The sequence below is a fragment of the Neofelis nebulosa genome, chromosome 5, assembly GCF_028018385.1.
Source record: "Neofelis nebulosa isolate mNeoNeb1 chromosome 5, mNeoNeb1.pri, whole genome shotgun sequence".
In the NCBI taxonomy this organism is placed as follows: domain Eukaryota; kingdom Metazoa; phylum Chordata; class Mammalia; order Carnivora; family Felidae; genus Neofelis; species Neofelis nebulosa.
The window spans coordinates 87,661,827-87,687,572 of NC_080786.1; the positions used below are offsets into that span (position 1 = coordinate 87,661,827).

Consider the following 25,746-nt stretch of genomic DNA (forward strand, 5'->3'; position numbering starts at 1 on the left):
CCGGACGGCGCGGACTGGAGGCGCCCGCCGCCGTGGACGGGCTCGGCGGGCTGGCCTGTGGTGCAGGAGGAGGGGTTGGGGCCCCGCAAGCAGTACCAGGAGAAGGGGGGAGGCAGCCCCGCAGTGCAGGAGCGTGGGGAGGCCCGCGCCGGGGTGCAGGAACAGGGGGAGGGGAGCCCACGTAGGCTGCTGCAGCAGCCCGAGCCGCTCTCCGAGTTCGGGGACCGTACCTGGGAGAGCGGGGAGGGGCTCGAAAGTTCCGGGGAGCCGGGGGCTCAGCACTGGGAGAGCTGCGGGCACCTCAGGCGGGAGGCAGTGGTCCTGGGAGCGGCACCGACACGCCGCGAGAGACTCGAGCTGGTGGGGAGGGCCAGGCCTGTGGGGCCCCAGGGGCCTGAGGGGGAGGGGCGCCTGGGGGTGCAAGAAGCAAATTGGTTGCCCGGGGTGCAAGAAGGACAGGTGGTGCGGGCTGTCCAGGAGACATACCTGGACGGGAAGGGGTCCCAGGAGGGAGAGGGGCCCCCCGAGGGGCACAGGATCCGGAGGCGCCGGCGGAGGAGGAGGTGGTAACCTACAGGCCGGCTGCCCAGCGCCCGGATCGCTCAAGGGCCGTGGTGAGCGCAAGATGTAGGGGTTTGGGGATTGGAGCATTGGAAGCCACTGCCCCAGAGCGGGCGGTGTGTCCTGCTGGATCCTCTTCTGCCACCTCAGTCTGGACATCATCGAAACTGTGTCTGCAGGGAGGCAGCCGAAGGCAGCAGGTAAGGAAACCCAGTTCCCTTCCCAGCGGGAGTTGGTGTGTTTTGAAGCAGGGGGCTGCAGTTATTTCAGGAGAGGGTGGTCTCCAAACTGCTCTTGTTCACTTTGCTGTGTTTAAACCTGGGGAGGAAGGAAGCAGTGCAATTTCAACAGCGAGGCAGGACCCCTCCCCCCAGTACTAAAAATGCCAACTAGAGTGATGGGGCATTTCCTTAGAGTCTAGACTGGAGGTGAGACTGCGAGGCTACCAGGCCTGGACAGAAGGCAGAGAGGGGTAGCCCTAGGCCGAGGTTGCGGAGGAGGTAGTCACCCCTCCATCAGTCTGCCCCTGGAGATAGGAGTGCCTCCGTGCCAGGGCTGGGATGGTGCAATCAGCACAGGTTTTCTCAGGTCCTCAAAACAGATTCCAAAAAAGGGAAGGGACAGCATTGCATTAACCGGACTTTATCTAGTAACCCTGTTAGCCATGTGATGTGAGTGTGGCTGCCAGTGACTTGAGCACGAGCCTGACCTGCTCCCGCCACACCTTCTTGTCACAGCTGATTAATAATCGAGGGCTCAGAGCCAAGGATGAATAGGGGTAGCAGGGCAGAGGACTACTGGTGAGGCCTTCTGTCTGGGTGTGGGCTCTAGGCCTCTAATTTGAAAGGGACACTTTGAGGAGAGGGTGTTTGTACTACTGGACTCTGGGCATTCTCTGTGGCCCAGAGCTCAGCCCCACCCCATGGAGGTGGACAGCTGTGGCATCATAGGTTCTGTACCAGCCAAGGCCAGCTCCTGTCGCAGCCTAGAGGTGGGGCTTACAGGGTGGGGACTAGATTTGGCTTCCTGTTGACTCCCCGGTGGCCCAAGTGCCAGGCCTACTCATTCCTGGCCCATAGGGGATTGGTTGGCCAGTTTATGGGCCTCATCCTCCTAGGGTTGTTCACCTCTTACTTGGCACTTGTAAGTTCCTGCTCCTATGGCCCTCACGTTGGGGTGGGTACAGAGTTGCTGCTTGCCTTAGCTGGGTCCTATGTCTGAGTCAGGTGGCCCCAGCCACTTGTCTAAACCAGAGTGGGTGGAGATAGTCCTCTCTAGTCTGGACAGGGGGAGTGGTGGTGGTGGTGGCTGGGGCAGCAGAGCCATAGGCAGGCAGCTCCTGGGACTATGCTGGAGGAGCCGGTTAGTCTGCTCCTCATGCAAACCCCAAACTGACTGTCAGCTTCGTCCCACGCCTGCCTGTCACACTGCTACCCCAAACACTCATGCACCGGAAGTTCAGCTGCTGTGTCCACGGTGCCTGGCTCTTCTGGGATGTCCAAACTGGTTCTGGCTCTCTGGAGCCAATGGAGAGATTTGTCTGTTCTAAACACATAGACATAAGCATATACCTTTATCCTGTTTCAGGTCAACTTTTTTGAATTTGTGGTAGATGAAGAGAAGCACTTTGACAGTTCTGGGTTTAGACCATCTACTACCTGTGTAACCTCCTGGGGAAAGATAATGTCTCTGGGCTTCAGTTTCTGTGCAGTGGGCCATGGTTTTCCTTACACTGTCCTGAGACCAGAGGGCTCAGTTCCCTCTTTGGCAGTTTGGTGCCCACTTTCCCGGGACCCCTGCTGGCAGATGTTGGGGAGGAGGTGTCTGTGCTCCCAGACCTTTTCCTCTGGTCCCTAAATTCACAATTATCCCCTGTCCTGTGCTTTATTCTGGAGAAGGAAGTGGTTATTCTTTTTGTTTTTAATAGTGGCTTTATTGAGGTGTAATGATATACAATGAATGGAACATATTTAAAACAGTAGGTTTTGGGGCGCCTGGGTGGCGCAGTCGGTTGGGTGTCCGACTTCAGCCAGGTCACGATCTCGCGGTCCGTGAGTTCGAGCCCCGCGTCAGGCTCTGGGCTGATGGCTCGGAGCCTGGAGCCTGTTTCCGATTCTGTGTCTCCCTCTCTCTCTGCCCCTGCCCCGTTCATGCTTTGTCTCTCTCTGTCCCAAAAATAAATAAAAAACGTTGAAAAAAAAATTTTTTTTTAAATTAAAAAAAAAAAAAAACAGTAGGTTTTAACGTATGAATATATTTGTAAAACCACCACCACAGTCAAGATAATGAACATACCTATTATTCCCAACCACCACCCCCCCACCATAGTTCTTTATGCCCCTTCCTAATTCCTTCTTCCCGCCCCTCCTTTGCCATGCCTTTTCCCCAGGCAACAGACTGGTCTGCTTTCTGTCACCATACATTAGTTCACGTTACCTAGAATTTTATGGAAATGAAATCAGACAGCATGTGTCCTTTTTTGCCTGGCTTTTTTTTTTTTTCTTCAGCATAATTATTTTGAGATTCATGCATGTTGTGTAAACTTCAGTAGCTCATTTTTTATTGCTGAGTAGCATTCCATTACACATATATGCCACAGTTTATCCATTCACCTGATGATGGGTTGTTTTTAGTTTTTGGTTATTACAAATAAAACTACTGTGAACATTTGTGTAAGTTTTTCTATGGACACACTATTTTATTTCTCTTGGGTAAATCCTTAGGACTGGAATTGTGAATCATATGGTAGGTATACATTTAACTTTTAAGGAAATTGCCAGACTTTTTTCCAAAGTGGTTGTCTTACATTACATACCTACTAGTTGTAGGGCGCCTGGGTGGCTCAGTCAGTTAAGCTTCTGACTTTGGCTCAGGTCATGATCTCGCAGTTAGTGAGTTGGAGCCCCACATTGGGCTCTGTGCTGACAGCTCAGACCTTGGAGCCTGCTTCAGATTACGTGTCTCCCTCTCTCTCTGCCCCAACCCCGCTCACACTCTGTCTGTCTCTCTCTCTCTCTCTCTTTCAAAAATAAACATTAAAAAAACTTTTTTACATACCTACTAGTTGTATATGAAAGTTCAAATTCTTCCACCTCTTTGTCAGCACTTGGTATGGTCAGTCTCTTTAATTTAATTTAGCTTTTATTTTTTTTTAATGTTTATTCATTTTTGAGAGAGAGAGAGACAGACACAGAGAGCGAGCCGGGGAGGAGCAGAGAAAGAGAGGCGGACAGAGGATTCAAAGTGGGCTCTGCCCTGAATGTAGCAAGCCTGATGCTGGGCTCAAACTCATGAACCTTGAGACTGTGACCTGAGCTGAAGTCAGATGCTCAACCGACTGAGCCACCCATGTGCCCCAGTTTCTTTAATTTTAGACCTTCGAATAGGTCTACAGTGGTTATCTCCTTGATTTTAATTTGTATTTCCCTAATGACTAATGTTACTGAGCATCTTTTCATGTACTTATTTGCCATTTGTATATCTGGTGATATGTCTGTTCAAATTGTTTACCCATTTTTTAATTGTGAGTGTTTTTTTTTTGTATTGAGTTTTATGAGTTCTTTATATATTCTGCATACAGATCCTTTATTGAATATGTTGAGATTGGATATATGTTTGATTTGCAAATATTTCCTTCCATCTTTGGCTTACATTTTAATTTTCCTTACGGTGCCTTTTTTGATGAGCAGAAATTTAAAATTTTAATGAACTCCAGTTTAACAACCTCTTTTTTTTGTGGTTTATGCTTTTGGTGTCACGTCTAAGAAATCTTTGCCTAACCCAAAGCACAATGGTTTTCTCCTATTTTTCTTCTAGACATTTTATTTATTTATTCTTAAAACAATTTTATTTTTAAGTAATCTCTGTGTGCAATGTGGGGTGCGCACTCACAACCCTGAGATCAAGAGTCTCATGCTCTACCACCTTCCCCCTTCTAGAAATGATTTTTAGGTTTTACATTTAGGTTTAATGATCCATTTTGGGTTAATTCTTGTGTATGGTGCAAGGAATGAATTGAAGTTCATCTTTTTTGCTTGTGGAGATCCAACTATTCCAGCACCATTTGTTGAAAAAACGTGTCCTTCCATGGAATTGCCTTTGCACCTTTGTAAAAATATCAATTGTCTGTATATGTGTAGATACAATCTGGGCTCTCTTGCTTCATTGGTCATTTTGTCTATCTTTATCCTAATACCACACTATCTTGATTATTGTAGATTTATAGTAAGTCTTGAAATCAGGGTAAAACCTTGAACCTTGTTCTTTTCTTTTTTTTTTTTTTTTTTTAAATTTTTTTTTCAACGTTTATTTATTTTTGGGACAGAGAGAGACAGAGCATGAACGGGGGAGGGGCAGAGAGAGGGAGACACAGAATCGGAAACAGGCTCCAGGCTCTGAGCCATCAGCCCAGAGCCTGACGCGGGGCTCGAACTCACGGACCGTGAGATCGTGACCTGGCTGAAGTCGGACGCCCAACCGACTGCGCCACCCAGGCGCCCCTAAACCTTGTTCTTTTCAAAATTGCTTTAGTTATTCCAGCTTCTTTGCACTTCCACATGCATTTTAGAATCAATTTGGGGATAATTTCTATAAGGAAGGCTCATGGGATTTTGATTGGGATTGCATTGAATCTGTAGATCATTTTGGGGGAAATGTCCATTATCTTAGCAATAATAAACCTTCTGACCCATAAACAATATATATGTCTGTATATGGACTTTTAAGAATTTCACCAGTGTTCTCTAGTTTAAGTATACAGATTTTTCATGTGTTTTGTCAGATATATACTTAAGTATGATGTATTTTTTTTGATGCTATGTAAATGGTATTTGGCTTTCTTACTTTTTTATCTTAATTTTGGTAAAATATATATAACATAAAATTTACCATCTTAACCATCTTTCAGGGTATGGTTCAGTAGTGTTAGGTACATTTACATTGCAACTATCACCACCATCCATCTCCAGAACTTTTTAATCTTGCAAAATTAAAACTCTGTACCTATTAAACAATAGCTCTCCATACCCTCTCCACCCTAGTCCTTGGAACCACATTCTACTTTATATGAATTTGGCTATTCTAAATACCTCATAGGAGTAGAATCATGCAGTATTTGTCCCTTGGTGAATGGCTTTTTTCACTTACCATACATAATGTATTTGGAGTTCGTCCATGTTGCGGCATGTGTTAGAATTTACTTCTTTTTTAAGGCTAAGTAATAACCCATTGTATGAATGTGCTACATTTTGTTTATTCATCTGGTGGTTGTTTCCCACCTTTTGGCTGTCGTCAATAATGCTGCTATAAAATGGTATTGTTTTTAAATTTCTATTTCCTATTGTTGTTAGTGTGTGTGTGTGTATATATATATATATATATATATGTAAACCCAATTGATTTTTGTATATTAATCTTGAATCGTACCACCTCGATAAATGTATTCTAGTAGCTTTTTGTAGCTTCCATTGGATTTTATACATAGACTGTCATGTCATTTGTTAATAAAGACAGTTTTACTTCTTTTTTTCTGATCTTTATGCCTGATAATTACTTGTTTTTCTTGTCTAATTGCACTGGCTATATCTTCTGGTATAAAGTTCAGTAGAAGAGGGGTTACTTGCTCCTTCAGTCTTTTCACCATTATGCATGATATTAGCTGTAGGTTTTTCATATATGATCTTTATTAAGTTGAAGAAACTCCCTCTGTTCCTATTTTACTGAGATTTTTAAATTTTTTATTAAAAAAATTTTTTTTAACGTTTATTTGAGAGAGAGAGTTGAGAGCACGAGCAGGGGAGGGGCAGAGAGAGGGAGACACAAAATCAGAAGAAGGCTACAGGCTTTGAGCTGTCAGCATAGGCCTGACAAGGGGCTCGAACTCACGGACCGCGAGATCATGACCTGAGCCGAAGTCGGATGCATAACCCACTGAGCCACCCAGAAGGTCCTGAGATTTTTAATAGGAATGGATGTCGGACTTTGTCAAATGTTTTTTCTGGGGGCGCCTGGGTGGCTCAGTCGGTTAAGCGGCCGACTTCGGCTCAGGTCATGATCTCGCGGTCCGTGAGTTTGAGCCCCGCGTCAGGCTCTGTGCTGACAGCTCAGAGCCTGGAGCCTGTTTCAGATTCTGTGTCTCCCTCTCTCTGACCCTCCCCCGTTCATGCTCTGTCTCTCTCTGTCTCAAAAATAAATAAACGTTAAAATAAATAAATAAATAAATAAATAAACAAACAAACAAACAAAAAATTTTTTCTGTGACTATGGGATTTTTTTGTTTTAGTTTGTTAATATGTTGAATTACATTGATTTTCAAATTTTTGTTTGTTTTTTAAATGCTTATATTTGAGAGAGAGAAAGAGAGAAAGAGCAGGGGAGGGGCAGAGGGGGGGCAGGGCAGAGGATTTGAAGCAGGCTCTGCACTGGCAGCAGTGAGCTTGAGCTTGATGTAGGGTTCGAATTCACGCACCCTGAGATCATGACCTGAGCTGAAGTCAGTCACTTAACCAACTGAGCCACCAGGCACCCCTGATTTTCAAATGTTAAACCAACCTTGCGTTCCTTAGACGAACTCCACTTCGTCATGGTGTGTTATTCTTTATATGTATTGTTGAATTCTGTTTGCTAGAGAATTTGTTAGGAATTTTGCATCTGTGTTTATGAGGATAGTTTTCTTTCCTTGTACTGGCTATGGGACTCATAATATATACATCTTTATTTTAAATAATTTTTTAAATGTTTATTTTTGACAGAGTGAGCAGGGGAAGGGCAGAGAAAGGGGGGTACAGAGGATCCAAAGCAGGCTCTGTGCTGACAGCAGACAGCCTGATGTGGGGCTTGAAGTCACAAACCGTGAGATCATGACATAACCTGAAGTCAGAAGCCTAACTGACTGAGCCACCCAGGTGCCCCAGGATTCATAATACACATCTTTAATCACAGTCTGCCTTCAAGTGATAATAGTATAAAAACTTATATTTTTATTTCTCTCCTCTTACGCTATTATTCAGAAATTATTCTTACACACGTTGTAAACCACACTATTTGGTATTATTTGTGTTTAAACAATTTATTTTTTAAAGTAATGTACATAATAAAAATGTCTTAAGTGTCTACCCCTGTAGTTGCTATTTCCAGTGCTTCATTCTTTGCATAGATCCATATTTCTATATGGTATTATTTTCCTTCTGTCTGAAGGACTTCTTTTGACATTTATGGTAATGCAGGTTGGTGATGAATTCTTTCAGCTTTTGTATGCTTAAGTTTATTTAGCTTTTATTTTAAAAAGATATTTTCATTGGACTAGAATTCCATTTCATTAGTTTATTCTTTCAGTACTTTAATGATGTTGTGCCACTGTCTTCTCATTTTCATTTCTGCAGGAAATCGGTTGTCATTTTTTTTTTTTTTTAAGTAAGCTCTGTGTGCCCTTCATGGGGCTCTCACCACCTGAGATCAAAAGTTGCATGCTTTCCCAGCTGAGCCAGCCAGGCGCCCCCTCTGCTGTCATCTGTATCTTTGCTCCCTGTCTATAACATGTCTTCCTCACCCTCCCCAGCTACATTTTAAGATTTTCTCTTTATCACTGATTTTGAGCAATTTGATTATGAGGTATGTTGGTATAGTTTTCTTCATGTGTCTTGTGCTTGGAGTTCATTGAACTTTTTGAATCTGTGGGCTTATAATCTTAAATGTGGAAATATTTAGGCCATTATTTCTTCAAATATTTTTTTCTGTTTCCAGCTCTCTCTCCTTTCCTCAGGGAACTCCAACAATACAAATGTTAGGCCACTTGAAATTGTCCCACTGCTCACAGCCGCTTTGTTCATTTATTTTTTCTCTTAAATTTTTTAAAATTTAATATTTATTTTGAGAGAGAGAGAATGAGCAGGGGAGGGGCAGAGAGAGAGAGGTAGACACAGAATCTGAAGTTGGCTCTAGGCTCTGAGCTGTCAGCACAGAGCCTGACATGGGGCTCGAACCTATGATCCGTAAATTCATGACCTGAGCTGAAGTCAGATGTTTAACTGATTGAGCCACCCAGGTGTCCCCCCTATTTAAAAAAAATTTTTTTTTTCTCTTTTTAAATTTTTATTTAAATTCTATTTAGTTAACATACAGTGCAATATTGTTTCAGGAGCAGATGCTTTGTTTATTTAAAAAAGATTTTTTTTTCTTCTCTGGAGTTAATTTCAGATCATTTCTATTACTGTGTCTTCAGGTTCACCAGGTTTTTCTTCTGCAGTATCTAATCACCTTTAATTGCATTCAGTTTATTTTTTTCATCTCATGCAATGTAGTTTTTATTCTAAAAGTTCAGTTATATTCTTTTTAAAAATATATGTTTAAATTTTTAAAAATCTTTATTTATTTTTGAGAGAGAGAGAGAGAGAGAGAGAGAGAGAGTGCAAGTGGGGAGGGGCAGAGAGAGAGAGAGAGGCACAGAATCTGAAGCAGCCTCCAGGCTCTGAGCTGTCAGCACAGAGCCTGATGCAGGGCTCAAACTCACAAGCTTTGAGATCATGACTTGAGCTGAAGTTGGATGCCCAACTGACTGAGCCATCCAGGTGCCCCTTAAAAAAATATTTTTAATAGCTATATAGTTTTATAGTAATAATAGTTTTAATAACTGTTTTAATGTTTAATTATTTTAATGTCCTTGCTAATTCTGCCATTTGTGTTAGTTCTGAGTTGGTTTTGATTAATTGCTTTATCTCCTTATTATAGGTCCTAGTTCCTGGCTTTTGGCATGCCTGATAATTTTTTATTGGATGCCAGACAATGTTAATTTTACCTGGTTGGTTGCTGGATACTTTTGTATTCTTATAACTATTCTTGAGCTTTATTCTAGGATGCAGTGACTTGGAAACAGTTTGATTATCTTTTGTCTTGTTTTTAAGAGTTGTTAGGACCAGAGCCATGTTCAATCTAAGGCTACTAATTTTCCTGCTGAGGCAAGACCCATCTGTGAATTGTACCCAGTGCCTACCTTTTCCAGTTTGGCTGGTGGGAACAGGCACTTTTCCCAGCCTTGGGAGCACCAGGCATTGTTACTTCTAATCCTTTTGGGTGGTTATTTTCCCTACCCTTGGGTAGTTTCTACACATTCACATAGATGATTAGTGCTCAGCTAAATACTTGAGGGGAACCCTTTATAGACTTCTGTGGTACTCTCTCTTCTTTGCTGCTCTGTTCTGTGAACTCCGGCCCCCCAAGACTCCCCAAACTCTAAGCTCCATCTCCTCAACTCCTGGAGTCTTTTGGGGTCTGACAGTTTCCCTTCTCTGTGCTGTAGCCTGGAAACTCAACCATAGGGCTGACATCTTTTATTTCCTGACTCACAGGTATCACTGTCTTTAGTTCCCTTATATCTGGTATTTTCAAAACCATTTTGTATATTTTGTCCAATTTTTTGTTGTTGCAGTCAGGAGAGCAAATCTGATCCTTATTATTCCATCTTGGCCAAAGATGAGAATTTGAATTTAATTCCCCCATTGCTACCCTTCTACACTTCCCATCCTTCAGTCTCTTCACTCTACTGTCTGTGTTTATTGTTATGGTATAGTAAATTGTGATGACTTTTCCTTTCCTGCACAACTTTTTGTTCTTCCTGGAGTTGCTTTTGTTTGTTTGCTTAGTTTTCTGTGCACCTTTCAATTAGCCAAATTCCAGTAGCTGTCTAAGTTTCTCAAGATGTCAGTTCCATCAGGTATTCTATCAAATTTATCTTTCTGAAGAAGTCTCTTTCAGAGCCTTGTGCCCTGAAGCAACGTGGTCTGGTTGGTGTCTATCACAGGTGCTTAGCCATCCTGTTGGAACCTCCTTTCAGCATCTGGGCATCTCCTTCACTGCTCTTCTGTGTTGGATCTCCTGCATCCCATGTCTTCTCCTTTGTTGGTTTACTCTCTAGTTTTGGTAGAGTCTGTCCTTTAGTAGCTTCCTGAAGGAGGAGGGTGTATGGGTGGGAGATTATTTGGAGACCTTGCCAGCCTGCTATTCACTCAGCTGAATATAAAGATCTAGGTTGGAAATTGCTTTCCTTCACATCTGGAGGATGTTGCTTTTAGATTCTAGAATTAACACTGAAGTCTAAGGTCACTCCAAATCCTGTGTGGGACCCTCTCCCTTGCCCCAAAGTGTGTAGGATCTTCTCTTTATCTCCAGTATTGTGTTTTGTAATGATTTCCTAATTAAGTAGCTTAGTGTGGGTCTGTTTTCAACTTGTGCTGTATGCTCAGTGAACCCTTTTAGTTTGGAAACTTGTACTTCAAGTCTGGGAAGTTTTCTTGTATTATTTTGGTCATCTCTCTCTCTCTCTCTCTCTGTCTCTCTGAGCTCCTTTTGTTTAGATATTGGACCTTCTTATACTGATCATCTGGTTTTCTTTTTTCTTTTTTTTTTTTTTTGCTCTCCTGTTTGCCATCTTTGTGTCTTTTGTTCTCTGTTGCAGAAGATCTGAACTTTATCTTCCATCCCTTCTATTGTAGTTTTAGCAACTATGATAGCAGTAAATGTCTGTTGATACTATTTTCTCCCATGTGTGACATGGATGAGGTAGACACAAAACTACTAAATTCAACTTTAGTAATAGAAACCTTGGGAGAATGGGTTAGGATTTTTGATTAGGGAATTATCCACATTTCACTAAAAAACAAAAACAAAAACAAAACCTCCTTCCCCAAAGGGCTTATTAACCTGATAAAGTTTCAAGGTCAAGGGTAACAAAAAATTAGATTAAGTGTGAGAATTTAATAAGGAAAGCACTCTCAGAATGAATTTATTGAGAATTCAGTAGAATGATTTTTTTCATCCATATTAATGGGACTCAGAATTGAGAATCACTATCAGTATAATAAGTAGTCCCATAAACTGATGCTCATGGCTATGATGAGAAGGGCCTTTGAGAGAGTGGTCAGTGTCAATAATGGGAGAGAACATCTGAGAACAGGACTGTTCTGGCCAGGTCAAACGAATTGGCACAATTACAAGCTTTCTACAGAGCAATGGTATTCAACCCCAGTCTGGATTCATCTGAAGAGGCTTCAAACTGCGATGTCTCAGGGGGCACCTGGGTGGCTCATTTGGTTAAGCATCCACTTCTTGGTTTCAGCTCAGGTCATGATCTCACTGTTCATGAGTTCGAGCCCCACATCAGGCTCCACGTTGACAGCACAGAGCCTGCCTGGGATTCTCTCTCTCCCTCTCTCTCTGCCCCTCCTCTGTTCTCTGTCTCTCAAAATAAATAAACTTAAAATAAATTAAAAAAAAAAAAAAAGATATGCCTCAGGGATGCCTGGGTGGCACAATCAGTCATTTAAGTATCTAACTCTTGATTTCAGCTCAGGTCATGATCTGACTGTTGTGAAATTGAGCTCCGGATTAGGCTCCACATGCTGAGTGTGGAGCCTGCTTAAGATTCTCTCCCTCCCTCTCCTTCTGCCCCTCCCCGGCTTGCGTGTGCACTTGTGCGCTGCCTCTCTCTCTCTCTCTCAAAAAAAATGACACCTCGGGGCGCCTGGGTGGCGCAGTCGGTTAAGCGTCCGACTTCAGCCAGGTCACGATCTCGCGGTCCGTGAGTTCGAGCCCCGCGTCAGGCTCTGGGCTGATGGCTCGGAGCCTGGAGCCTGTTTCCGATTCTGTGTCTCCCTCTCTCTCTGCCCCTCCCCCGTTCATGCTCTGTCTCTCTCTGTCCCAAAAATAAATAAAAAATGTTGAAAAAAAAAATTAAAAAAAAAAAAAAAATGACACCTCAGTCTCACCTAGGTCAAGTTGATTAGAATCTCAGTGGGTGGGGTCTACACATTGACACTTTCCTAACTCCAAGGTGATTTTAATGCATAGCCAGGGCAAAGAGCACCTCCAGAGGTTTTTTTTTTTTTTTTTTTTTTTTTTTATTTTATTTTATTTTATTTTTTTTAATTTTTTTTTTTTTTCAACGTTTTTTATTTATTTTTGGGACAGAGAGAGACAGAGCATGAACGGGGGAGGGGCAGAGAGAGAGGGAGACACAGAATCGGAAACAGGCTCCAGGCTCCGAGCCATCAGCCCAGAGCCTGACGCGGGGCTCGAACTCACGGGCCGCGAGATCGTGACCTGGCTGAAGTCGGACGCTTAACCGACTGCGCCACCCAGGCGCCCCTCCTCCAGAGTTTATTGAAGACCCTTGCTTCTCAGAGTGCGGTCTACTGGACCAAAACATGTGTCACTTGGCAGCTTGTTAGAAATGGAGAATCTTAGGCCCTACCCCATATCCATGGAATCTGTATCTGCAGTTTAACAATATCCCCAGGTGATCTGTATGTGCATTAAAGTTTGAGAATCACTACCTCATTTATCCATTCAACAGGTATTTATGAGCGAGCACCTGCCATGGGCCAGACTCTGCTGGGTGGGTTGGGGATGGATCTGTTGAATTTTGTATGTCACCTATTGTGTTTGTAATTTTTTGTTTCCCAATAATATCCTGTTCTTATTTTGAAGATACACTATCTTGTCTCTGAGGGTATATTAATGAGCATTTTTTGGTCTGAAATTTTCTTCTGCATAGTCTGTTCCCTCTTGGTTGCTTTTTTCTGTGTGTTTTGCTCTCTCTCTTCCATGTTAGAGGCTTGTCTTGGGTGTCTGGTAATTTTGTGTTGTCTGCTCTCAACGGAGGATGGGGAACTACAGCACTGAATGGTCTTGTTGATGGAGCGTCTTTGTGTGGTGACCTAGATGGGCCATTTGTTGGGAACTCCTAGTGTTGGTATCTTTATATCTTTCTTGGCCAGGTCAGAGTCGCCAGAAAAGACACTTGTGTCTCCTGCCAAGATGTGGAAGCCTGGCTCCATGTTCCAGGAGCAAGTTGAGAAGGGGTTTGGGATCTCAACATCCATGCATGCTTTCCTTGTTTGGGATGTAGCACCTGCCTGCTGCTCCCTCCCACCCCCTTGCCATCTTCCATGAAGCCCACTGTGCCAGTCTCAAGATGTTCCATTTATCCACTGTAGGGAAATCCCTGTTTTTTGCAGGGTGGTAAAGGGACAGTCACCCAGTGGCTCTGTATTGGGGAAGGAGTATGGTGGTGCTGGTGGTGGGGTCTTACTGCTTCTTAAATAGCTTTTAAATAATCCTTGGGGCGCCTGGGTGGCGCAGTCGGTTAAGCGTCCGACTTCAGCCAGGTCACGATCTCGCGGCCCGTGAGTTCGAGCCCCGCGTCAGGCTCTGGGCTGATGGCTCGGAGCCTGGAGCCTGTTTCCGATTCTGTGTCTCCCTCTCTCTCTGCCCCTCCCCCGTTCATGCTCTGTCTCTCTCTGTCCCAAAAATAAATAAAAAAACGTTGAAAAAAAAAATTTTTAAAAAATAAATAATCCTCTATATTTTTAGCACTTCCCTCTCTCACCTCTTCTTCTTGTAGGGGTTTCTGGGGCTTCAAATTCCCAGGCCATTTGAGGATTCTGTGGGATCATTCAGGTGCTTCTCACCTTGGGAGTTGTGGCTTTTTTTTTTTAGGTTCTGCTCCCAGTTGTTGCTGGCCCATCATCTGCTTTCCAGCTTGTTGTGGTTGTTTCCTCTGCCATTCAAAAAATTTCTCTTGAGGGGCGCCTGGGTGGCTCAGTTGGTTAAACATCCAACTTCGGCTCGGGTCATGATCTTGTGGTTTGTGGGTTTGAGCCCCATGTCAGGCTCTGTGCTGATAATTCAGAGACTGCTTCAGATCCTCTCTCCTCTGCTCAGATCCTCTCTGCCCCTCCTCTGCTCATTTGTGTGCTGTCTCTCTCAAAAATAAATAAATATATTTTTTTTAAAATTCTCTTTAGAAAAATAAATTCTCTTTAAAAATGTAGTTTTGGAGGGGTTTTGAGAAGGAATGGAATTATGTGCATGTGTGCAATTTACTGGTTTTTTTCCTGGAACCTCTGTCCCCTCTTTAAACTTCCTCATAGAATCCATGAATTCATTCAATATCCAGTATATATTTAATGAATAGGACTGTAACTCTGCCCTCCGTGGGCTCGTGTCATTGAGCCAAGAAATTTAGTATGCATTTGTATATGGACTGAATCCTGGCTTCAGCTCTTACTCTCTGCATGACCTTGGTCACTTCCTCAGAACGTCAATTTCTTCATCTGTAAAATGGGGATAATGTAGAGTAATAAGGGGAAGTTTTTAATCAGTTAGTGAAGATAAAGCTTTTAAAGAACTGCATGTAGGGATCCCTGGCTGGCTCAGTTGGTAGAGTGTGCAACTCTTTGATCTTGGTGTTGTGAGTTCAAGTCCCACATTGGGCTTAGAACTCACTAAAAAAAATAAAAGTAAGTAAATAGATAAAAAAAACATTGCTTTCTATTAAAAAAAATAAAAGAACCTGCACATAGTGTCTTCTTGAGGACCCAGAACATAACTTCCCTTTCCTATTTCCCCAAAACCCTAACACAGAGTGAGCACATAGAAGGTGCATGGTGAGTGACTGAGGCGGGGTTTGGAGTGAGAGTTTTGGCTTAGTCTCTTCCTTCAGCAGCTGTATCTCCTAGGAGCCCCGAGCCAAGGGCCTTAGCTGGGTGTAAGAACAGTGGGCTCTTCCTGTCTCTGCCTGTCTCCTGTATGCTGTGTCTTCTAATAAGTCAGGGCCTCCTCTTCCTGGGTCCTTACGTTTACTAATCCCTGACCTTGGTATGGCTGCTCCTCTGTGTCTACAATCACCACCGCTCTGAACTATTGATCTCCCCTAGTTCCTAGGGATCTGTTTCCAAAGATAGCTCCGTAAGTGCCTTGTTTCACAAGTCCCTTCCCCTTTTAGGATCTCAGTTTCTTTATTGCTAAAATGGATAGGCAGGATATAGTGGGAAGGTAGTCCAACATTTCTTTTACTCCTGGGTTCAGTCCCTTTGTCTCCTGGGCCCTGCAGCCTGTCCTTCACTGGGTGTTGCTAGCTCCTGGGGTTCTGGTATGGACATGGTCCAGAGGGGATGAGCAGTCCCTCTTGCAGAATAAATGCTGTACCATTCACAGCTCTGGCTTCTTTCCCCACCCCACCTCCAGGGCTCAACAATAGGCCCCTTCAGCTCTAGGCTCTTGCTGAAGGGGTGGGGGTGGGGTGAGGCCTGAGCCAGCAGGCAGAGGACCAGCCAGGCAGCCTCTGCGCAGCCCCAGCCCTAGAAGAGCTCTGGGAGTGGCTGGCTGCTGGGAGCTGTGCTGCATCCTTCCTCCGTTCCCGGGAGTCACTGCATTGCTTGGTGTTGTGATGATGCCTGGGCCAGAGGATTGGCAAGAGGCAGCTCTCTGCAGTGCCCTGCATCCGAGCCCTGGCACCAGGGCGTGCGTGGTGTGCATGTGCAACAGACCCGGACAGCTGCCGGAATTTATCCTCTGTCACACCTGAGTAGGGTTTTGTTGGTGGGAGGAGTGCTCCAGGAATGTGTTAGGGCTCTCAGTGTCCTGTCTCTGAGTGTCAGGGTTGGCATGCCAATCTTGAGCCGCTGGAGCATGAAACAGCAACTAAATACTTTCAAGATCAAGTTGGTACATGTGGGGAGGTGTTGAGTTCAATGTGGGTCTATATAGTGGATAGGTTCTGTGTAAAGGTAGATTTTTTTCCTTTCTTCTCTGAAAGTCACACCTCCTTTTCTGTTGGAGTCGAAGATGAGGCATAGTGGGTCCCTGTATCTGATCTGGGTCCCTGCTTCTGTGCCCTGCCTTCCCACCCTGTTACTCCCTTGACCCCCGTGGTGAGGCTGGGATGCCTGACAAACTGAGCTTCCTTCCCATCAACATTGTTGTATCGCCTACCCCAGCTGTCCCTGCAGTCTAGTGAGAATGCAGCCTTCTGCAGAAGGCCGATTCCTGGCCCTCCCTCTGCATAAGCAACTGACTGGCCTTGTCATCCCTGGTGCTGAAACGGCTTTGTGGGAGCAAAGTAGCTTACTGGGACTGGAGTGGCTGTAATGAGATTGGCAGCCCCTCTTTCTATGAAGGTGCTTGCTTTTCTGGATTAGAAATACTGGGAGGGAGCAAAGCCTGGGCGGGGGTGGGGTGGGGGAATGAGGCTTATTTCTGATACCCTCTGGAAGTAAAGCAGGCCCCCTTTCTCCAGTGTCCATCTTATGGGTTTTAAGTCTCTTTCAGCAAACTCTTTTTGACCAGATACCTTGCCAGCTTCTGCCTTCAAGTTGATAGATAAAAACAGCTGGTTACTTTACAGGGTACAAACTACAGTAGAGGTGTGTACATAGAATCTCTCAGTAGAATTATATATTGATACAGAATGCTATAAGAACAGTGAGCCTTTAAGGATCAGAATGTGATGAATAATTTGAAAATTATACATTGATTTGGCTATTTTCCACATGTACTACACTATAGTTGACTGTTGAACACGTGGGGGCTAGGAGTGCTGACCTCTCACACAGTCTAAAATCTGCATATAACTTTTGACTCCCCAAAAACTGAACTACTGATAGCCCACGGTTGAGTGGAAAACTTAACCAATAACATAAACAGCACATATTTTACATTTTATATGTATTATGTACTATAGTCTTAGAACAAAGTAAACTGGAGAAAAGAAAAGGTTGTTGTTAAGAAAATCATAAGAGAAAATACATTGTACTGTACCGTATTGAAAAAATTCACACATTAGTGGACCTGCACAATTCAAACCCATGTTGTTCAAGAGTTAACTGTATTGTGTGTTTATACCATTCCTGTTTTCAAATATTATTTTAACGGAATAACATGGGAAGCATAGCAAAAATAACCATTTAGAGGTAGGAAATGGCAATTTACAGAGGAGATGACATGGGTCTTGGGGGATGTGTTGGAATTCATCATGTAGACAAAGAGAAGGACCGTCACAAAGAGAATAGCTCAGAGACATTAAAAATTTTTAAATGAGAAATGTTCTTTTTTTTCTAAAGTTTTCTTTATTTTTGAGAGAGAGAGAGAGAGAGAGAGAGAGAAAGAAAGAGCAAGTGGGAAAGGGGCAGAGAGAGGGAGAAAGAGAGAATCCCAAGCAGGCTCCACACTGTCAGCACAGAGCCCAATATGAGGCTCTAACTCACGAACTGAGATCATGACTTGAGCTGAAATCAAGAGTCAGATACTTAATTGACTGAGCCACCCAGGCACCCTGAAACATTAAGATTCAAGAAGGGAGTGGGGCGCCTAGATGGCTCATCGGTTAAGCGTCCAGCTTCGGTTCAGGGTCATGATCTCAGGGTCTGTGGGTTCAAGCCCCGTGTTGGGCTCTGTGCTGACAGCTCAGAGCCTGGAGCCTGTTTGGGATTCTGTGTCTCCCTTTCTCTCTGCCCCCTCCCCTGCTGTCTCTGTGTCTCTGTCTCTCTCAAAAACATTAAAAAAAATTAAAGAAGGGAGTGTGTGTAGGGAAGGGCAAGTATTTAATTTGGCTGGAATATGGACATTTGAAGAAAATGATGAGGTATGGAGGTGGTGGACAAATAGGCAAGGGGAGGATCTTGAAGGGCCTTGTATTTGGCTCAATGAGGAGTTACAGAAGGATAGAAGCAGAGGAGGGACTTCAGATGACAATAATAGCAATAGGCAGCTGTGTGCCAGGTGCTGTGCTAAGTGTGCTGTTCATTATCTCATTGAATCTGCACTCTGTGAAGGAGGTGCTGCTATTTCTTCCCATTTTACAGGAGAGGAAATTGAGTCTTAGAGGTTAAGGTATTTGCCCAAAAGTTGCTCAAGTACAAAGTGACAGAGCCAAGATTTCAGATCTGGTCTGACTCTTGATCCTAATGGTATTCATTGGGAGGACTAATGAGGAGGCAGACACAAGATTTTGTGTCCTGCCCAGTGAGGAAGGTAGGAAGTTATAGTTGCAGGGGGGCCAGGGGTGAGGTTTCTAGCCTGGGTGGCTGGCATTGGCTTGTGATATTTTCAGTTGGGATATAGGAGCATGCCTTAGCTAAGTTGAAGGGGGTGATGATGAGCTCAGTATGGTTATACAGAATTTGTGGTACTTGTGCATCCTCCTGGTGGAGCTGTCCTGTAAATGTCTGTAAATGTGGGCCTAGAGCTTCAGGTGGTCAGAAATAAAGACAGACAGCACACGGTAATTGGAGCCCTGGGGCAGGGGAGGGAGAGGAAGTGACCCCCCAGGGAGCAGAGCATCCACTGAGAAGAGAAGGAAGGGTGAGTTCAGAAGTCTTGGGGAAATATCGATAGTTAAGGAGGACGGGAAAGAGGCTCCAGGGCTAGACTTGGGGCCTATGGGCCCAGCACCACTAGCAAATATGCCTCAGCTTTGCCTCTCCTCAGAACCACAGCTGCCAAGCTCTCCTGGGAGGGAGTGGGCCCCTGTGTCCTGGAGATGGAGAGGGTGTGGACAGCCATGGTGTGTGTCTGAATCACCCCCTCTCTCCATTGGCCCCAGGCCAGCCTCCTCCCCAGATCTGTGTGATGTCAGAACTGGGCTGACCTGAAGGTGTGGGGTTGCTTGGTGCAGTTCCCTCTGGGATGAGGTCCCAAGGGGAGCCAGCCTGGCCTTGGTCCAGAAGTTTGGGGCCTGTGTATGGAGGGGTGAGTTGAAGTTGACTGGGCTTTGTGGGGCTGGCATGTGGAGGCAAGATAATCCTCTGGCTGGGAGAGGAACTATAAGCACCCCCCCCCCCTTCCTCCCAATATGTTGTTTTCCCTCTAGAGCTTAGAGAAGAGGGAGGGCAGGGGTGGAGAGGGCTGGCTTGGAGGTGAGGTTGGCATATATTCCCAAGAATACGGTAGATTGTTTTGGAAAAATCTCTTGGCCGGAAATTACATGTCATGTCTGCTCCTCAGTGTGGATTTGTCACTTCACTGATGCTGCTGGAGAGGCTGGGGGAGGGGAGTGGACAGCAGAGGCAAGCTGGTTCCTGGCCACTCCCATCTCTCTTTAGAGATATGGGGGCAAGTTGTAGACTACAGGGGTATACATGTAGGGTAGATCCCCCAAGTCCTAAAGGTAGTTTGGATCCTGTGGGAATCTTGGCAGGATGGCATTAGGAAGGGAGGGTAATGGGTGGGGGGTGGGGAGGAGATAGGGAGAAAGCAGGAAGGAGGAATAATTTGGATCATACCATTCATCCAGTGAAGGGAAGAATGGATGGGCCTGGCATTTTCATGCTCTTTTTCTCTGACTTTGGGTCAGGACAGCTTCCTGACTTTGGCTGGGTTCTTGCAGCTTCCCACAAAACTGCTATAGCTGCTGTAAGATACCCAGGGACTTCTGCCTGGATTAGATCTCCTGCCTGGCGGGTCATCCCCTACCTCAGCATACTTCAAGGTGAAGGAACTTGTGAGGAGATTGAGCCTTATAGGAACTCACCCAGTATCCTCCTGGGGTCCCTTTCCTTAGCCTCAAGGTTGAGTTGGTTGATGGGAGGGCAGGTGTCTCAGCATCTCCCTCCTCCTCTGCCCCAACCCTCCCAGAAGTGGAGGGTGCCCTGAGCTCAGCCCTAAATACCTGGTACTAAGGAGTCAGTGGATGCTTCAGATGCCAGCACAATGAAAGGGTGTGCGTGGGGCGCCTTGAAGCCCTCAGGGCGGGAGGGAGAGGAGGAGCCTCTGCAGTAGGACTTCCTGATCACTAGGCAATGGCCTCGCCCCAGTGCTGGGTGGCAGAGCCCGGCGTGGGCACGTGTTGGAGCAGCTCCTACGGCGGGGAGTGTGGGCACTCGAGGCACTCTTCTGAGGCCAGAGGTCAGCCCCAGCACTGTGCCCTGCCCTGAGCTCCCGTGCGCACAGCCTGTGCAGTCTTGGGGGAGGAGGACGGGGAGGCTAGGGAGATGTCAAGGCCGGGCTGGGAAGAGGCGTGGGGCAGGGGCGGGCTGTGGTCTCCCTCCTGGTGCCGGAGGCGTGGCTTCTACGACTGGGCAGGTTCTCGGGGCGCTGAGCAAGTGGAGTGCAGTGGAGTGCGGAGTGGAGCGGCAGGGAGTCCGGCAGGTGGGCGCATGCTTGGAGCTTGGTGGAAGCCAGGCGGATTGGGGAGATAGGCTTCAGGCCCCAGTGAACGGAGTGGGGGGGGGGGGTCTCAGGCCGAGTCAGGATGGGGCTCCTTTTCTGTGAGCCTCTTGGATGGACCTCCTCATGTGGGAGGTCTTGATTCCCCAGGACCTAATTGGTGACAGTGGAGCTCGGGGATCATGGAGGTAGCCAAGGGGCTGAGGGGAGCTGTGGCCCTGCGGTCAGTGGAGGTGGGGTCGAGGCACCTGGATGTCTCCGGGGGTCAGCAGGTGGTGCTGCGGAGAGGCGAGAGGCGGCGGCTCCTTGGAATGGAGGCTGGGGACGCGATTGGGGGAGGGGCCGGTCGCAGGCCCGGCATAGGTGACGGCGACCATCCAACCATCCGGGCTCGGCTCGGGCACTGGCCAACCAGCGGTGGATATGAGGCTATGGGTGGGTATGCTGTGGGGTACGGACCGGCCTTCTCGGTTGAGGCGCTCAAGCAGCCCCTGCCCTCCTTCTGGAGGATGCTGGAGGCCCGGCCCCTCGGGACGCAGGGCAGTGACGCTGCCGCTGCCGGTGCCGCTGGAGGGGCGGGGGCTGCGGGAGGGCTCTGCTCTCCTCCCTGGCTCTAACGCCCGGGAGTTTGGGTGCCATGGGGGAGAGATCTGCATATCAGCGCCTGGCTGGGGGTGAGGAGGGACAGCAGGTAATGGGAGAGGCCTGGGGGATAGCCAGGTAGCTGGGTCCTAGACCCCATCATCTGCCAATGAGCTGAGGGCCCAGCCCTGCTCCGCAGCAGCCTCTCAGGAGTGAGGGGCGTCTGTGCTTCTGGGCCCCAGGACAGATCCTGGGGATTGAGAGGCTGGGTAATGAGGTGTTTGTGTGTGTATGTGGTGGGTGAGGGGCAAGTCAGTGGTGGGAAATTACTGATGCTGCCACCTGCCTCAGTGTCTCTGGTTTCTCTGGGACCCAGTTAAATTGCCTTTTGGGCTTTCTTCAACACCCGGTGGGAGCACCAGAAGCAGTACCAGGCTTTGGGTGTAGTCTTTTATGGGCACTGAGTCCTTGTTCCCTGGACATTCCTGCTTACTTTTGAATATGCATATCAAGCTAAATGCCCTTATTTGCTTTAGGAAATATGATCGTTATTCGTGGGGCTGCTTCCCTTCTGCTTGGAGATCAAGCACTTTCTCTCTTGGTCGGCAGAGGGCGATAGCTGACAGGACTAATGGGGACAGAAAAGGTGGAGGTTGTTTTCCTGGTCTGAGAGAAGGGGTCCAAGAAGTGGCCTGAGCTCTGACCAGGCTTTGCTTTTCCTCACAGCCTTTTGCAGCTGGATTGCTGACCAAGTTGCTGAGGCTTGTTCTTACCCAAGGTCTAAGGGAAGAGTCAGGCATGGGGTTCTGAATGATTTGGGACACATCTTTTGGGGGTGGCTAGACTCTTTAATCTGGCCATTCTGATCCAGCAGCCTCCCTTTTGCGGTAGAGGGAGTAATTTTGCTTAAATTGTCCCCTAAAGTCAGGTCCCTGGGGCTCCTTCAGGGTGGTGCCTGGTGGGAAGTAGGCAGTAGGCTTCTCTGAGCCAAGGGCATTGTCTGCCAGGGTTTTGGGAAAAGTCATTTCCAGTGTGATCTCAGCCCGGCCTTACCTTGTCTATTAGCTCTGACCCCAGCCTCAGACTGGTGATTCACTGGACCAAGGGGAGGCTATACCTGGCTGGATCCACGAGCTTTGTGTGGTAGATGACACAGGGATGAGGAGGAGGGACTGAGAACTTGAGAGCTGGCATGTCCCCCAACACCCACACCCCCTACCCCTCCACAGGGCTGGACCAGGAAATGGCTGACCTTTTAGGTAACCTCCCTGCTAAGAAGTCTGGGCACTAAGAGAGGCCCTGGAAAGAGAGCCTAAGATGCTAACTCCCCAAAACTCTCACCCAGCTGTCTGCCCCACCATCCAGCTGGGGTTCCCAGAGCTGGTAGCCAGCTGGATAGGGACAAGAGAACAGTGTACAAGAAACGGGCTCTCTGGACATGGCTGCTGATGGGGGGAGGGGTTGCTGAGGGAGCCTGTGAGGACTTCCTGCAGCTGTCAGGTGTGTCTGGGGGCTGTAGTGAGGGGGGTGTAGGAGCAGCTGTACTCTTGAGGAGGGGCAGAGGGATCATTTGTCAGCTGTAGGAACGTGGGGGGCCAATGGGGGCTTGGTGGAGTTTCTCCAGTTCTTTTTAGCTCAGGCTGTTGCCTGTGTTTGGGGGTGCTATACAAGAAACATCCTATAGCCTAGAATCCTATTGCTTTGGAATGAGGACATCCCAGCAGGGTCTAGGGGCATATTTGTTTGTTTAGAGGGGCTTTGGATCTTAGCTAGCTGGTCTGGGGGAGGAGGCACCCTGGATGTTGTGGGCAGTGCAAGGCAACCCCAGGGGAGGGGGTGGAGATTCCTCACCCCCACAACCCCCCTCGCTCTTGGCTGGACTGCCCCACTCTGGCAGGCTGCCGGCCTCCTATTTCCGTCGGGCACCAGGGTAACAGGGCCACATTAGGGCCTGAGCCAGGAGACACCCAGCCAAGACTGGGACTGGGAGATGGGGGAGGGTCTCTGAAGGGTCTGCCTGCAGGGCCGAGGAATGTCTGTCTGGGGTCCAGGCCCTCAACTCAGGCTGTGTTCTAGCCCCCACAGCCCCAGACAAGCCCATGTAGGAGCCTGTAGCCCCTCTTTGTACGTGGCTGCTTGATTCACATAGCCCCCACCCTAAAATCCCAAGAGTTGTCTGCAGCTATGGGGGCTGGGGTGGAAGCCAAAGACAGGGGGCCTTGTGTATGGGGAGGCAGGGGGGCCAGCGCGGGTGGCTGGGAGGAAGAGTCCCCTCATTCCCGCCACCCTTTTGGCAGTGATTCAGAAAGGTCCTTTTTCAGCCAGTGTCAGAGCTGCTCAGCCGGGGAGGGAGGGACAAGGGAGGGAGGGCAGTCAGGCGGGGGAGCCAGGGAGTAGGGCTGAGCTGTGACCACTGCACTGAAGAGAAGTCAGAGAAACAGGACAGAGGACCCAGGCTGAGCCAGCCCAGAGAAGAGCTCACCTCCTGCCAGACTAGCCAGCTGTGGAAACAGCTGTGCAGCAAAGAAAAGGAGCCCACCCTCTTTTTCTGCCCCATTTCCCACTCCTGTTGTGGGATTTGGGGGACTCCTGGAGCAGGTCTTTGGCCAACTTCCCTTCTGGGCAGAACCTTAAATTCAGGAGCTAAAGGCTCTGCTCCCTCATATCTTGGCCCAAAGTCCCAGGGTCCCAGTCAGGGGGTCCAGCTCCGTGGAGATGCCAGCAGCCCGTCGGTTCCCTGGCCTGGAGCTTTCTTTCCCTCTCCTGGCCAGACTACGGCGACGCCTGTACACAGTGAGTGGGGGCTGGGGATGTGGGTAGGACTGACTGGGGACTGGGTCAGCCCCTCAGAGCCAGCACTTCACTGAGGAGCAGAGGACAGGACCGGGAATGGCTGAGGGCTTGATAGGGGTTCTGAGACCAGGGCCTCTCCCCTCAGCTGCTGCATTCTGGTTGGTGAGCATGTTAGCAAAGTGTATGCGGGAATTGTGCGTGTCTGGAGAGTGCCACGCCACACGTCAGACACAGGTGTGGGACTGTGGGTGTGCTGGGGGCCAGGCACATGCACAGCTGGAGACTGTGAGTAGGGTGGGGGGGAAAGCTTCAGAGACAAAGAAACTTGGCGGGGAAGGGGCACTTAGCCAAGGGGAAGGGGCTTATCCAGGGTCACCCTGGGCCTGGTGGTAGAGACAGAACTAGGACCCTGATTGCTTTCTTCTCACTGGGATCCCAGTGTTCTTCCCTGTCCCCCACACACCCCTACGCAGAGCAACCCTGTCCCTGGGGCTGGTGAGCAGGGAGGGGAGTGTCCAGCTGAGCAGGGAGATCTGTTAGCTGGTGTCTCAGGGAAAAGGAACATGCCAGAGTGTGCTTTCTGCACAGCTTCAGAGGAAGGGCTGTGTGTCTCCCCAAGTCCTGACCACCCAGGGCATGGCTTTGAGCAGTTGCCCCCAGAGGAGGGTGGGAGTGGGGAGTCTAGAACCCTGAGACTTGGAGACTGGGCAAGAAGAGGAGGGAGACTTCAAACTGCTTGCCCTGCTGGCAGGCCACATTGTGGGGCATGTAGTGGGTGCAATTGCTTTGCTCCAGGGACAGGGTAGTGATGGTGGAAGTGCTGGCTGGCCCTGCCTGGCCAGGCTGCAGAGAGACACGGCCTAGGTCAGTGATTTTCACAGTGCACCTTTGGGGCCTTCTTCTGGAAAGCAGCAGTGCCCTGCCCTCTTAACGTCCATGCACTCCCTTGTGCGTAACAAATGGTTTTGTTGAGGATAAGTGAGTTAATACAGCTAAACGCTTAGAACCGTGCCTGGCATATAATAAGTGTAGTTGAAATGTTAGAGTTATTTTTATAGTTCTTCTTAAATAAAAATAATAAAAATATAACTTTTTTACTGTGTGTGTGTGTATAGTCAACACGATGTCACCTATAGTATAAAGGAGAAATAAAAGGAAAGTGATGATAGCATTTCATGTATTCTGGTATGTCTGTACACTCTGACGTGATGAGGTAGTCAGTGCTAACACCTCTAGGAGGACCACTGTGGAGGCAGCATCTACAAGTGCTGACCGAGAGTGGGGTTTGGAAATAATAAGGGCAGGTTGCCTTCAGTGACATTTTTCTGATTAGTGAACAACTTTTGCTAAGTTCTGAACAAAGCAAAGGTCAGTGTTCCCTCATTTTACACCATAGTTCTGTTCTAGGAAGATTCAGTGTGTATTAAAAACCAAAAAGTACAGGGGCGCCTGGGTGGCTCAGTTGGTTAAGCGTCCGACTTCGGCTCAGGTCACGATCTCGCGGTCCGTGAGTTCGAGCCCCGCGTCGGGCTCTGGGCTGATGGCTCAGAGCCTGGAGCCTGCTTCCGATTCTGTGTCTCCCTCTCTCTCTGCCCCTCCCCCGTTCATGCTCTGTCTCTCTCTGTCTCAAAAATAATAAAATAAACATTAAAAAAAAAACAAAAAAACAAAAAGTACATTTTTGTTCATGTTAAGATGGAATTCGATTCTAGGTTCAGATGTTTATAAACCAGTTTTTCTCCCGCACAAATTAAGTTGTGTGGGATTTGGGACAATGTGTGAGACTCCCCTGCACATTACAGGATAACTTACATTCTTGTCCCCCAGTCACCCACTAAATGCCACTAGTGGCCCCCCAACATCCAAGAATGTCCC

The 25,746-nt window shown here is 47.4% G+C and overlaps 1 protein-coding gene across 18 annotated transcripts in view; it reads left to right on the top strand.

The window, feature by feature from the left end:
- The first annotated feature begins 403 nt into the window (after positions 1-403).
- The window catches only part of TNK2 (tyrosine kinase non receptor 2), a 46,842-nt gene continuing 21,499 nt past the window's right edge, over positions 404-25,746 (top strand). For 6 of the 18 annotated variants that reach the window (XM_058731007.1, XM_058731014.1, XM_058731009.1 and 3 more), the window contains exon 1: positions 23,501-23,871. In XM_058731007.1, coding sequence (XP_058586990.1) covers positions 23,794-23,871 — 78 coding nt within the window. In that variant the 5' untranslated portion in view covers positions 23,501-23,793. Of the gene's footprint in view, positions 762-20,453; positions 20,479-21,064; positions 21,188-23,500; positions 23,872-25,746 lie in introns of those variants that run through there. The other 12 variants (XM_058731012.1, XM_058731025.1, XM_058731010.1 and 9 more) reach the window with 10 other exon arrangements.